Source organism: Accipiter gentilis, chromosome 13 (genome assembly GCF_929443795.1).
Source record: "Accipiter gentilis chromosome 13, bAccGen1.1, whole genome shotgun sequence".
NCBI lineage: Eukaryota > Metazoa > Chordata > Aves > Accipitriformes > Accipitridae > Astur > Astur gentilis.
In genome coordinates this window covers 34090689-34104265 of record NC_064892.1, presented here as the reverse complement: position 1 = coordinate 34104265, position 13577 = coordinate 34090689, and the positions used below count along the sequence as shown (strand labels likewise).

Below are 13577 nucleotides of genomic sequence, written 5' to 3'. Positions count from 1 at the left end.
CCCGCAGGGAGCATTAGTCTGAGTGATTCACATAAACACTTAAAGAAGTCAGTCTTGGTTGAGCTTCCTAGTCTAGTAAGGTGGGCAGTGGTACACAACCAGCAGAGCCCCTCTCCTTTGGGGAGCACCGCTGACAGAAACCTAACTGTCCTTTATCCTCACTGGGAAGCAGCAGGATGAGTATTGGGTAACAACAGAAAACCCGGGGTCTGGGTAACTCTTTCACATGAGGAATTGCGAGTGCCTTTTCTGTGGAACTGCCTAGTGCTGTGAAACATCTGCGCCCTTGATGTGGGCCATCTGGAAAGGAAAATCCCATCAACCTCTAGAAATGCAGCCAGGTTTATGATCACTTTATTTTGCAGTTGGCTTTTAAGGGAGATAATCTTACCAGGAGGAGCTCTGAAGGAAAGGCGAGTTACAGGTACGTGCGTTTCATACGTATTGATAAAGGCGTAGATGAAGTTGCTTTCTCTCCCTCCGGTCTGCACTGTCTGGCTTTCAGCAGCCATCACTCAAATCCATCCCTCCTGTTACTTAGCTTTTTGCCTCCACCCACGCGCACCGCACGGGGCCTGATTCTGACCTCGGCGCCGGTGCTGCAGCCACCGGCACAGCTGCAGGGCAGCGCGGATGAAGAGCACCCTCCGTCACGGGCTGGGGGGTCCCTTGCTGTCATACCGAACTGTTCTCTCCGTGAGCTGAAAAGATGCTGCGTGCTGGGGCACCCACCTGCGCGACATTTTTTATGGTTGACTTCCACAGGGTGCTTATTCTCTCGGCTTGCTTCGGCTTGGCAGACAGCTCCCCTCTCGCAGCGGCTTTGCCGGCTCTGGAAGCAGCAGCCCGAGCATCAGCCGCTGCAGGGATGCTCATAGAGCAGAGCCATAGCTGAAACAAAGCACGTCGCTCAGAACGTAGAGCTGGGTAGCCAAGTTTCTGCAGCGCTTCCAGATGTGAAGCGGGGGAGTCAGTTTTAGCCTATTTTTCAGACTTTTAAAATTCTGATTTTTTTTTTAAAGCACCATGCAGGCACACTGTGAACAGTTTGTACTGTTCACTCGCCTTCAGCTGCATGTTCCCAGTGGCAGTCACTTAGCATTTTTTTTAGCTGAGACTCTCTGACTGAAGGCCCTTCTGTGTGCTGGGGCAGGTCGACAGCAGAGATCTCTTCCACTGAAATCCAAGCAAAAACTATCCCATGCCCACTCTGTCCTACCTGTGACTTCTGCCCTCAGCCTCCAAGGTAATCCCACCCTGACAGACTGCTCTGTGGGCCAAGGAAGGGCAATGCCTACGCTCACTCAGCCAGGAGGCAAAATTCCTCTTACCTTTGGGGAGTTTGGGCTGAATAAGGACTGCATGATTTTGGCCAACCAGTTTGGCAAGGAGTGCTCCAAGGAGGTGTTACTGCCGAGTTAACCTCCCGTCTGCGTGGGCACCCTGGGAGAACGGGCAGAGGCTGCTGGAAAGTCACGCTGGGTATTTATTTCTCCCGGGAAGTAGGAGCTTGGACCTAAGCCTTGATCCCCCCGTCAGCACGCTGCACTGGTGCTTCAGCTTCTCCCTAACGTGCATCTTTTCCCCAATTTTTTCCTGCCTGTAGTTTCAAGCAACCTCCTTAACAAGTCCTGCAGCATAGAATCATAGAATCGTGGACTAGTTTGGGTTGGAAGTGACCTTTAAAGGTCATCTAGTTCCAACCCCCCTGCCACGGGCAGGGACACCTTCCCTAGACCAGGTTGCTCAGAGCCCCATCCAACCTGGCCTTGAACACTTCCAGGGATGGGGCAGCCACAGCCTCTCTGGGCAGCCTGCGCCAGTGCCTCACCACCCTCACAGTGAAGAATTTCTTCCTTATATCTAATGTATATCTACCCTCTTTCAGTTTAAAACCGTCGCCCCTTGTCCTGCCACTACAGGCCCTTGTAAAAAGTCTGTCCTCATCTTTCTTATAAGCCCCCTTTAAGTACTGAAAGTCTGCAATCAGGTGTCCCTGGAGCCTTCTCTTCTCCAGGCTGAACAGCCCCTTTGTCAGCATTTTCTGGGGAATTAAACATGATTGTGAGGGGGATTAAGTTGTGAGAGGAACTGAAGAAACCTCCAGTGCAGCCTGTCAATGCTTCTTTTCAGGTGATAAGAAATGAGTGTAACGATGCCCTGGCTGCTGCTGCTGCTTCTCCTGGTCAGCTTCGGCTCACCTGCACCCAGGTTTTCGGTGCGTATCTTTTAGCTCATGTCCGTACCACCTCTCAATGGTTTGTCATTCCCAGTCACGTAGAGAGAGGTGCTCCCCCACAAGAGGGAAGCAAGCCTGCAAGAGCAGAGCAAAAGGGCATCTGCCTGCAGCTAAAGGAAGGTCGCTCTTGTTGTCCTGATAATACAGGGTTTTCACGGTGTTAGGGGCTGTGCAGCTCTCTGGGTGGCTGGACTGACGTTGCCAAGAAATAAAAACAACAACAACAACAACAACAACAACAACAACAGCCCTTTAAAAAAAAGGGCCAGTGAAGAAATACTCCACTCCATTCCCTCAGGGAAAACTGCCTTCATTTATTCGTTGCAACTTAAAAAAACAGGAGGGGAAGAGGAGGTAGGCATAGTCTGAGGCAATCTGTCCTCTTCTGATGAGCAAATTTCTCTTGGGCCCTCCCAGCGAGGTGCAGAGCTTGGCAAGGAGAGTTTGGTGAGCTTGGGGCTGTCTGCTGCAGGTCCCTATGTGCCTCCAGCCTGGAAATCCTGCTCTGTGGAGGAAAACCAAGGGGCCCAAGAGAAGAAAGAGGCAGCTGGGAGGCCACGTTTGAGCGGGCTCGGCAGTCTGCGGTCATGGGCAACTGCTTGTTTTGTGTGTGCCTAGAGCTGGTCCTGAGCTGGTATCACGCAAGCCAGCTTGCTCATAGTGAAAACAGGCGATGATTCTTATTGCACGGGTTTGCTTGGTTGTCTTGGAAGAGATTTTGCTCTGGGTTTTTTGTGTTTTTAATGGAGTAACACCAGCCACAGACTAGATTGTTGCTGAAAATATTTATCCCAGCCCGTGTGGGTCAGATTCTGGTCTGGGTTACGGTCATGCGGCTCTGAAGTTATACCACTGTAGGCTCACTGTATTCAGCTGATGTGCACCAAGTATCAGCTCTTTTATCTTCCAGTTTTACAAGAATATGTTCTTGGAACCTCACCGGTTTGGCCTGGCTGCAGTGCAAGAGATGAGTTTTCCCCCTCTTATTACCCTGAGCAGTCTCATAGTCTGCATACACTCCCTCTGAGTTCATTAGATGGGAGTCGAGACAAGTTATTTTTGTCCAAAGTAATTCTTTGCGTATCTGATCGTATTCTGGGATGCTCTGAGCAGTGGCAAGGTCATTGTAGAAAACCCTGTTCCACTGGGTTCAACTCAACAGCCCATGCTGGGCAAGATTTGTGTATCTTAGGAAGAGACCACCGTTGAATCGTCTTGATCCACAGAGGCAGCGTGGCATGTTAGGGTCAAGAGGAGACCGATACTCCTTCTCTCTCTGCCTCTCTGTTCTTACCACTGACTGAAGCGTGAGGGGTTTTATTTTCTCCACAGGAAAAAGATATCTGCCTCCTAGACAACAATAAATTAAGACAAAGGTTGAAACTGCTTCAAGACTTGTTTTACTTATATGAACTGCAACTGAAGGACATCCTGGAGAACACGTACCACAGAACAAAAAGCGGGCTGTTCGCAGGCAACAGGAGCATGCAGCATGAGATGCTTTTACCCACAACCAGTGGAAATTTGATAGTCTATGACCAAGGTACAGTTTGCAGTAGCGCGTGTGGAAATTCCAGCTTGCCACATGGTTTATTTCTCTCTGCAGCGTCCCACGTGTCATACTTTATTTCTGCTAAAAGCTTTAGAATTTTGAAACTGGATTGTGTTTTAAAATGCAGTCAGATCCATGGGAAGGAGAAGGGCAGACTGGTGGTCCTGGTACAACAAGACATCCCCTGGGGCCAGAGTCAGCTGGGGCAGCTTTAGGCAGCTACTGCCCAGGTACAACGCAGACACCCGCAGCGGGGCTTCTCACCTGGGATGCTCGTGCAGAGAGGAACAGGCACCTCTCGGATGTTTCCCACCAGCCCGACTTTAGACTTAATCTGCTCTAGGAAGAGACGGGTCTTGCTCTTGAAGAGCCCATTTCCCCTGGGTGACTTACGGGAGCCCAGAGTCCCTGGCTCAGCTGCGGGCACTGAAACCTGTTTGGAGGAGCCCAGCCTCCCCGTTCCTCGGCTCCTCCGTCACTTCTGCGGCTCCGTAGCAGGCGTGCATACTCTGTTCCTTGGTGTCACTTTGAGAACATGGTCTTACCTGGAATCGTGGCCTGGGGCTGAGATTTTATCCTTCGTGGGCGTTACACTGAAAGTGTGAAGCACTGAAGTCCTGAAAGGCACTCTCCTGATACAGCCCTGGTAGAGCTGGTCACAGGAGCTTAGCCTCTTATTTTAGACATTTTGGGGCCCGATCCAATCCGAAGTACAGCTGAGGTTACTTTCCATGTGGAAATTAGCTTCCCTGCAAATGATCTTGCTGACAGAGCCGGTCCTGGTCCTGCATCGCTCCCATGCTATAGCCCCAGCCTGAGCCGCAGCCGTCCCGTATCTCACCAAAGATTTGGGAGCGACTCCCTCAGCGGGCAGGGCTGCAAAGGCTCTCAAGCCTTGCTGCTCTTTGGCAGGCCCAGCAGTTTGCAAACCAGCTTTGCTACTACCTTACTGAACCATTTGCTTTGGCTTTGCCGGGCTTGCAGAGCTAGGGACGGGCTGGCCAAGTGTCCGTGTCCCGTACAGACCCAGCGCTGTCTCCTCGTGGCTGCGCGTGCCCCTTCGCTTTCCCTCCGCCCTGTTTAACAAACCAAACCCGTTCTGCCTAGATTGCTCTGCAGTGTATCATCGGAAAAAGACCCAAACCGGCTACTATCGGATCAGGCCCAGAGCAGACCGAGAGCCTTTCCTGGCATTCTGTGACATGTCTGACGGCGGCGGGTGGACGGTCATTCAGCGGCGGAGTAACGGCAAGGAGAATTTCAACAGGTGGGTGCGCCGTGGCTGCATCAGCAGGACTCGCAGTCAGGCCTCCAGCTCCCGCCCCCCGCCCTGCTGCTTGGCAAAACCCAACATTTCGGAAGCAGGGCATGCGAGACGATACCTAGCGATGGTAACTCTTTGCATTAGGGCAATCTGGTGGTACATATTGGTTGCAGGAGGCCATTTTCAAAGTGGAACTATAACGCCTTTTCCATGGCTCCTCTGCATTTGAGTGAGTGTGTATGCGTGTGCATATTTGTTTTATCATTACTGGAGCCTGTCGAAGGCTCCAAGTTGGCAGGTACCTGCTGCCAGCACATAGACTTGAGACCTGTTAAATCTATTATCTGTTCTCGTATCAGGAATCATGTTCAGCGTGGTGTAATATTTATTTCCTTATTCTGATCATTGAAAAAGATGCCAAACCACTGGTCCAGATTGTCCTTTGTCTATGCAAAATCCCAGAGAGATGACTTTCACCCGGAAATCTCCAGGAGGAGAAATGCTCTAGTAGCACAGTAAAGAAGAAACATCCCCATGCAGATCAATTCACTATCACAGCACACGCAATTTCAGGGCACGTCTAGTGTCTCTTACAGGGAGCGCAGTCCACTGCAAAGCCAGCTCAGCTGGCTTCAAGCTGGCTTGCCCAGAGAGTGGTAGCTATCTAGCCATGGTAGTTCAGCTCTCAGCACAGGTGCTTGAAAAACATCCCGAAGAGGAGCTCTGACTAGTACGTAGGTCAGGCAGGATTAATATCCCTAATAACAACATGAGAGAGGGAATAAACACGGGGTTAGTAAAACTGGAAATTATGATCGACAGGAGGTATATGTGAATATAAAAGGTAACACATAAATAACAGAGAAGATTTTAAGAGAATGAAATGATGAGAAGAAAGTAACAGCAGGAGATCTCTCAGAAAGATGAAGCCAGAGAATGCTGATGAAAAGTAAGTATATACCTTTGAAGGACAAGTTGCCACATCCAAACAGTGATCCTGCAAAAAAAGCAGAGCTGAGTGTGGCCAATGAATCAAAAATAGATTTAAACTGAACAGGAGCACAAAGAAAACCCAGATATTTTCCTTTTAACTTCATCTGGAAGCTTTTGTTTGCAGCTTCTTTTCAGTTTCTGATTCTTTGCCATACCACATCATACATCCAAGATTGCAGCATATTTTAGACTGCAACATTCATTTCCAGCCAGGCGTGCATTTGAGTTATGACTTGCTGAAGAACAATATCAGATGCTTTGCTGAAGACCAATATGACAGCTGCTGCTTTCCCTTTCCATCTGACAACCTCATTCTGCGAGCACCGCATCTGGCAGTTTGAAGGTTTGATCCCAACGTGTCTGTGTGCACAGGTTTAAGAGGAGAAGCAGCAAGCTGTGAGTTGTGTTTACTTCTAAGGCAGAGTGACAAATCTCAGCTCAGCTTGCAATGAATCAGATACTTTTACAAAACAGTGTCTAGAGATACAGATAAAGTTTCACTTGTTACCATAGCCAAGTGTCACAAACTGCCTAATTCCCTCGCATGCTGAAACTGGTATTTGTATCTCACTGCAGGAAATGGGATGATTACAAACTGGGATTTGGGAAATTTCAGGGCAAGAATGATGAGTACTGGCTGGGCAACGACCACATCTATGACCTGCTCGCTAGAGGTGCAAGTATTTTCCCTCCACAGATTTCTTTCCAAGTTGCATGAGATAGTTCATCTAACAGGACACCACTTTGTGTTTAGGAGAGAGCTCATTAAAGATTGACTTGATGGACTGGCAGGGGGAAAGACGTTATGCAGTCTATGAAAATTTCCAGCTTGCCAATGAGCAGGTAAGAAATGGAGAGAGTGGCGATTTGCTTGTTGTGTCTGTGAGGGTGGGGCAGCTGCATACGCAGCATCAGACTTCAGTTATTAGGGTTGTAATTACGGCTCCGCACAACTCACCTGCTCTGGTTCCCTGGGATTCCTGGTGTGACAAAACCAGCCCTGGGAGCAGGGACGTAAGCCTGGGACGACTTCTCACAACCGCTGAGCGCCCGAGCCAGCGGGTGACAGGGTCATGCGTGCTGGCTCTCTTGCTAACTGTGCTGCTGCACAGAGAGGGCAGTTCTCTGCCGCAGGGCACAGGGATTCCCACGTGGATTTGCCTCCGGCCTCATGGCTAAAAGTCTTCCGCGAGGGAGGATATACGGGTTTGAACTTCTGCAAGGAAACTGAACCCTGTTCTCCTACTTCCTAGAAGTGTGCTTCAGGCTGTCACATAAAAGGCAATCACCAGAACAAACCCTCTCTACTTTGTTTTAAAACAGTGAACTCTAATCAAAGCTTTGAAAGAGCAGTTGTAAATTCCTATCTTGAAGAGAGGTACCTGTAGCACTACGCTTAGCGCTACAGACACAGGAAGCCCAGAGGCAGACACATCCCTGTATTTTCATGTTTGCTTTCTAGCTTTAGACAGCATCCTGCTCAATGCAGGCGCTGTTCTTTGCAGGCTTGCTGTTCTGAACACCACATCTAAGTAGCCCGAGTACCCAAGGACATGAGGTCCATTGCATGGACCAGCCCTAGTTCCGACTCCATCACCGCTCCAGAAATGTATGCATTATGTTCAGTTTGCAATTAGAGTTTTCTTATTAAAAGTTTAAAAGGCTTCATTTTAATACCTTACTGCTATTTTTCACAAGCAAAAGTGGAATATGATGACAGGAAAAAGCCCACACCACAAAAGTAATCATCCATCTCATATCAAATGTCTCAGATCTGTTAGCAGTGCACATGAACTATTCCTCTAAGTATTCCTACCAGGACCAGACCATTTAGCTAGAAATCAGATGGCTTCTAGTTCTTGGAAGAGCAAAATTCCGAAGGAGTTATTCCAGCTGAACAACTGATCAGTTTATGAAGGCAACTACTCGGCACAGTTTTCTGCCAAGTTGTTCCTGATGAGCTAGGAAGAGCCTTCCAGCTTGTTGTATAGCATATCAAATGCTTATTGAAAGACAATAAAGCCTGAAGCCCTTTGTAGCAGCAGCAGCAGTAATCAGCAATCCCTTCTGGAAGTTTAAATCCCATATTGATCTACACTAGGATCCTGAAAGCATGGGGCCTAAAGTCACCCTTGACGTCAACAGTCATGCCTTTGACAGTGGATACAACGGCCAGAGCACATTTGATCTCAAAAATGGAAGGAAGGGCAGAAAGAGCTGATATCAAAGACATGTTTCATATATTCTTGCAGGACAATTACAGGTTATGGTTCGGCACCTATTCTGGTAATGCTGGCGACGCTCTGTCTGGTGGGAGCAATTTTGAAGATCAGTGGTCAGCCTCTCACAGAGGGATGCAGTTCACCACATCTGACAAGGACCACGATCGATTCCTGGCAGGCAACTGTGCGTCAGAGAACAAGGGCGGTTGGTGGTTTAACAGGTATGGAAACCAGCCGATTCCTCTCGGATGCATAGGGTGTGGGTGGCTGTACAGCCGAGAGGACTTGCCTGCCTTACAGCAGCTGGAGGTTGCTGTGTGCACTTGCCACCTCGCACAGCCAAATCTAAGATGCTCACACCTACAGATCCTCAAAGGAAAGCAATCTGCTTCTTTCATTATGAAGCAAAGCGGGTAAGTTCCATTCATTTTAACAAAATGGGTCAGAATAAATAAATGCATAGCGGGGAATGACCTGGAAGGAAATGAGCCGAATTAAAATTCCTTAAAGTGCTTTGGGTTATATCCCAGGAAAGAAAACAATTGTAGCCACTGCAAGGTGAAGGGTGTACAAAGGACATTTCTCTATTGTGGAGCGTGTCTAGGGGGTGAGCTACCCCTTAATAGCCCTGATGGTTAGTTTGTAGTTGGGCATACCCCACACATCAGCAGAACTCGGGTTCACCAGCCCTGGGAGCACAGACACACCGCTCTTGGTTTTTCTCTGCTTTAGTGCAGGATGAGCCTCTTCTTTGACCAGGCCCTCACCACATACAAATTGAAATCAGTGGAGCTACAAAAACACACCTCAATAGTGGGATTTACCTTGACTAAAAGACATCTGCATTTTTAGGTGTTAATACGTAGCTGCCTACACTTGAGCTAGAGCCTAGCAAATGGCACTACACCCCTCTGTTTAGGCAACTGAATCGTGTCCTTAGTTAATACGCTTGAAGGAGTCAACAGGTTGAATTATCTGACCAGCGTAGGTATCTACTTTAGGATGACCCACATACTTCTCTGGGTTCCATTAAATGCATTAACAGGTCTCCATAGGCTACTGTAGGACTTTCAATAAGCAGTTCTGTACAGACAGATGTATCTAGGTGTCTGATCTGTCAATGAATCCCGCCCTGGTATTTCTAAATGTATGTTGTGTGAAAATTGTACTTCACTGTAATGATGCAATGTCTTCCCACGCTAAACCTCATCTCCTTTTCTCCCTCTCCTCCGTCGTTATGAGGTGCCATGCTGTAAACCTCAATGGATGGTACTACAGAACAGGAAGGTACAATGGATCCCATGACAATGGCATAGTGTGGTCCACGTGGCATGGGATGTGGTACTCGCTAAAATACTCGGCCATGAAAATCAGGCCTCCGTTCTTTGTTGACAGAGAGAGTGGAGACGGTGAGAACAGTCAGGGCAGCTGAAACCTGCTGCTTTGGAAAGAAAGAAATTACAGGCTGAAAAGAATTGTGTACGTGAATAGCCAACCCTCTGCTGCTGCCAGTCGCCAAACCTGCACTGTGATAACTGGAGCTGCACCTGTTTCTGCTAGCTGAAGCTAACATTGCGAGTTGTTTGAGCGCAGCCAGCCAACAGTTTAATGGAAAACATATGGATCTCTGTCATGGAATAACCAGAGTTTTCTTTTTCAGCAATTTTCAGGACTTCAGTGGAGAGTGTTTATGAAAAGCTCTCTGGACCTTGAATGATCAAGCATGTTCTTTTAGCTATCTGTACTCTTCAAGTGCTAATTCTTTCTCACCTTGATTTTAACTGTCAGTGCTTCAGTTACGAGAATGTAAGAATAGAAACAACAAGGTGATGGGGAATTGGACTTCATCTGGCATGCCTTCGTTAGTGCTTTGTTCTGGATCAGGAGAATGTTTTTAAGCAACTCTGCCTGTGGTCCCAAACTGCCACACTTCAGTTGCAGACCACTCTTGGAGTGTGTAAAATCAAACCAGTGGATGGAGGTGTTCCAGCCGCTGATGTGCATCCAGACTAAGGCTACGTCAGAGCAAACCCTCACAACACGGACAGTGCGGACAGTGGGTTTCATTGCCAACAGCTTCCCGCTGCAGATCCACTTCTATAGCACACCGCGACACATTAATGCAAAGACAACGCTGATGAACAGACTTAAGCCCCAGATTAAAATTAGGCATATTTTACTAGATTGAAGATGAGCACAGATATTCTTAGGAGTTCTTAAAATGCAGTCGTGATTCATTTGTAAGTTCTCGTGTAACTGACCACGGGACTTTGAGTTACTGAAGGGGAATCAGAAAGTGGGAAGTAATTGACCCACAAGGCACACTGCTTTCATTGTCTCATCGGAGAGCAACACAAATGACTGAAAGAAATGGAATACTGAAAATTTATTTTCCACGAGTTGTTCATAACAACGGTTAAAAATGAAGAGTAATATCAGCTTGATGCAAATCATTTAACTACCATGTTGTAGAATGAGCCTATTTTTTTTCTGAATTACAATAATTTTTTTAAACTGGTAGTTCTTTTCCATTTACTTGCTTTTAGATCCATACATATTGTAATTTGCATTATATATCCATAAAGGGTGAAATAAAACCATCTGAGTAGGACTTAACACTTTGTATCTGGTTTTCAACAGTAGGAACTTGAACAGAAATTTGGATTAAAATCTTGAGAAAGCTCATAATACGAGAAATACATTCTTTTGGTGTTGGCTCTGGTGCTTTTGCACCCACTGTCCAGGGTAGTTGAGAGGATCTGCAAAGTTAAGTTTAATTTCCATGCCTCACACTGTCCTGGAGACAATGCAGACACATTTGAAGGTTCAGTGTAAAACTTGGTTTGGTCCCTCTGCTCTGTCAACAGGTAAGCCCCATCCTCAATTCTTCCTAGCCACCCCAGGGATTGCAAATGTGAACACTGGAGCGCAGTGGGCCAGCACTCCAGGGAGCCGTGCTCCTAAAGCCTGAGCCCTGGCAAGACTGCACCGCTGCCTCCGGCCAAGCCTTGGCACATACCCACGTGGAACAAAACTCGCACCTGCATCTCTGAAATGAGGTTGCCCTTGTGAAGAAAGGGCTGTGAACAGCCAGCACTATTTCCTTTCTGATCACCACTTCTGTATTCTACCATGGTAAAATCTTAGTGCAAGGTTGTAACTGCATGTTGGGAACATAAGGAACCACTTTGCGCATGTGTTAACCATGTGGCCACTGATGCAGTGCTAAGGGCAGCAAGGACGATTTTCGTCTAGGCAGAAGACACAGAGAAATGTGAGTGAAATAAGTTAATGCTTTCCGGCAGATGATGCCTAATCCCATTCTGCAGGAGAGGGCTAGGGAAGCAGGGTAAAGATTACAAACTGGTGATGCTCAACTCTGCATGCTGGAAATCAACTACAGCACCAAAGGGACAGCATTAGTGGTTTGACAGTTCACTGAGCAGCCGATAACCCATCTAATAATGGAATATCAATCTGGAGATAAAGTCAACAAGGCTTAGTCAGACAACTGCTACCTAGTCCAGTTCCCCAGTGAGTGATGTAAAGTCCACAGTACGGAGCCTGTTTCCCCCTGTGCCAATACGGAGAGGCAGGCATTATAGTTGGCCTGCCTTCAGCCAGCATCAATACATTACGGTGCTTTTTTCTCTCTCCAAGGGAGAAAAAGGGGCCAAGATCTGACAAGCTGGGAGGGAAGGGGTCTGCCTTGCTGTCTTGGATGTAGGATGTACCTAAGCACATCTAATGCATTACAGCAGCTGTTCTGAACGCAGCCCAACGCTGGGACGAGGTTGCAGGAAGCAGCATCTGGCGTAGAGCAAGGCTGCCCGCCTCCTCTGCCCTCCTGCAAGGCAGGGAACCTCCTTGGAGATGCACGGGTCACGGGGCTTTGTGCAGGACCCTACAACTCCCACAGCAAGCCCAGGAATTGTTTCAGAACCCTCTTTATCTTAACAAACAGGGTAAAATGCCACTAGCTGAGTATTTATTTCATCTGAGGGCTTCTGCCAAGCTCAAGTCACTCCCACTGCAGGTTAGGGGAATGCTTGCTAAATGTTGCTGTGCTGCAGATTTCATCTCCTGTGTCCCCAGGATCTCCCATGCTTAGAGGCTCATGAAGCTGTAAATAGATTTTGTAGCCCTGTAGCTCCAACACTGACAGATCATGGCTTCAGGGCGAATGTGCTTCACATGGTGGAGTTTACTCTAGCACAGGGCTGTTAAGTAACCTGAGCAGCAATTGCTTCAGAGGTCTGATTTCCAGCTCATTTAAGTCAATTTAAAGACTCGTTACATTTAATTAGCATTGGATCACTTTTCAAGTGTGGACATGTTCTCAAATGCTTTAAACAGCACTTCAAGCTGACAGCTTATGGGAACACGTAGCTGGTACTAACACCACGCTGGGCCGAAGGGCTGAACGTCGACAACGCGGCGTGCTGGCCCAGCTCCTGGGAAACAGGGAGTTCACATCACCCTGCAAGTTGGATCTGGCACTCCAGCAGCAGCTGCAAAACGTTACCCATCAAAAATGCCGTTCAAACGGTGGGGTATGACTCTGGCGGCCAAATGCTGAGCGTCTGGCTCGTCCCAGTCTGTCACTGCAAGCCCTCCCACTGTGTGCCTGTCAAGTAACCTCTACACGCTTTGGATGCTTCAGTGGGGTGCCGTCGGTAACTGCCTAACGCACAGCGATGCTGCTCTTCCTTTAAACTTGCTGTTAGTTTGGAGAATAAAAAAAGTGTGGGATTGGAAAATCTATCTTTCTGCTCAGAAAGCCAGTTTTGAGAAACAGCAGCCCAGTGCCTGAGAAGTGAGCACATGCTGATTTTCCCTTCACACCCACAAAGCAGGTTAAAGGGCAAGTAGGGTTGGGCTCCTTATGGGAGAGTTGTTTTAAGACTGACAGTGCTCTGCCTGAACCCACCTTCTCTCACTCCATCCTCCACAGGCAGCATCTCCTCTTTTCTTGTTTTTGCCCAATAGCATTCCCCCGGTCTTTGCAAACTGCCAGAAGAGACGGTTATCCTAACAAATGGCAAGCAAAGTCTCTGAGTCACTCTCGCTGGCCCGAGCTCTGTCTCTGTTGCTAACTGGGGTTTCAGCCCAGCTCTGAAAACTTGCAGCAGTGTGTGCTCGTCAATTTTTTAGCTCTGGTTTTAAAGCACAACAAAACAAACCCCAACAATGTAACTTTTGTACTTCACCATAAGATTCTCTGGGAATCACCAGATGTTGTCAGGCCATTTTAATTTTTGTTTGCAAAACAAGTATTCATCAAATAAATTTGTTGTTCACTGGTAT

The 13577-nt window shown here is 47.8% G+C and overlaps 1 protein-coding gene across 1 annotated transcript; it reads left to right on the top strand.

Moving 5' to 3' along the window:
- The first annotated feature begins 2143 nt into the window (after window positions 1–2143).
- On the top strand, window positions 2144–9706 carry LOC126045177 (fibrinogen-like protein 1). The gene is made up of 7 exons (XM_049815893.1): window positions 2144–2218; window positions 3572–3782; window positions 4899–5058; window positions 6625–6722; window positions 6803–6891; window positions 8301–8491; window positions 9513–9706. Exons 1-7 carry the CDS (start codon window positions 2144–2146, stop codon window positions 9700–9702), a joined length of 1014 nt encoding a protein of 337 aa, XP_049671850.1. The 3' UTR covers window positions 9703–9706.
- The last annotated feature ends 3871 nt before the right edge of the window (window positions 9707–13577 follow it).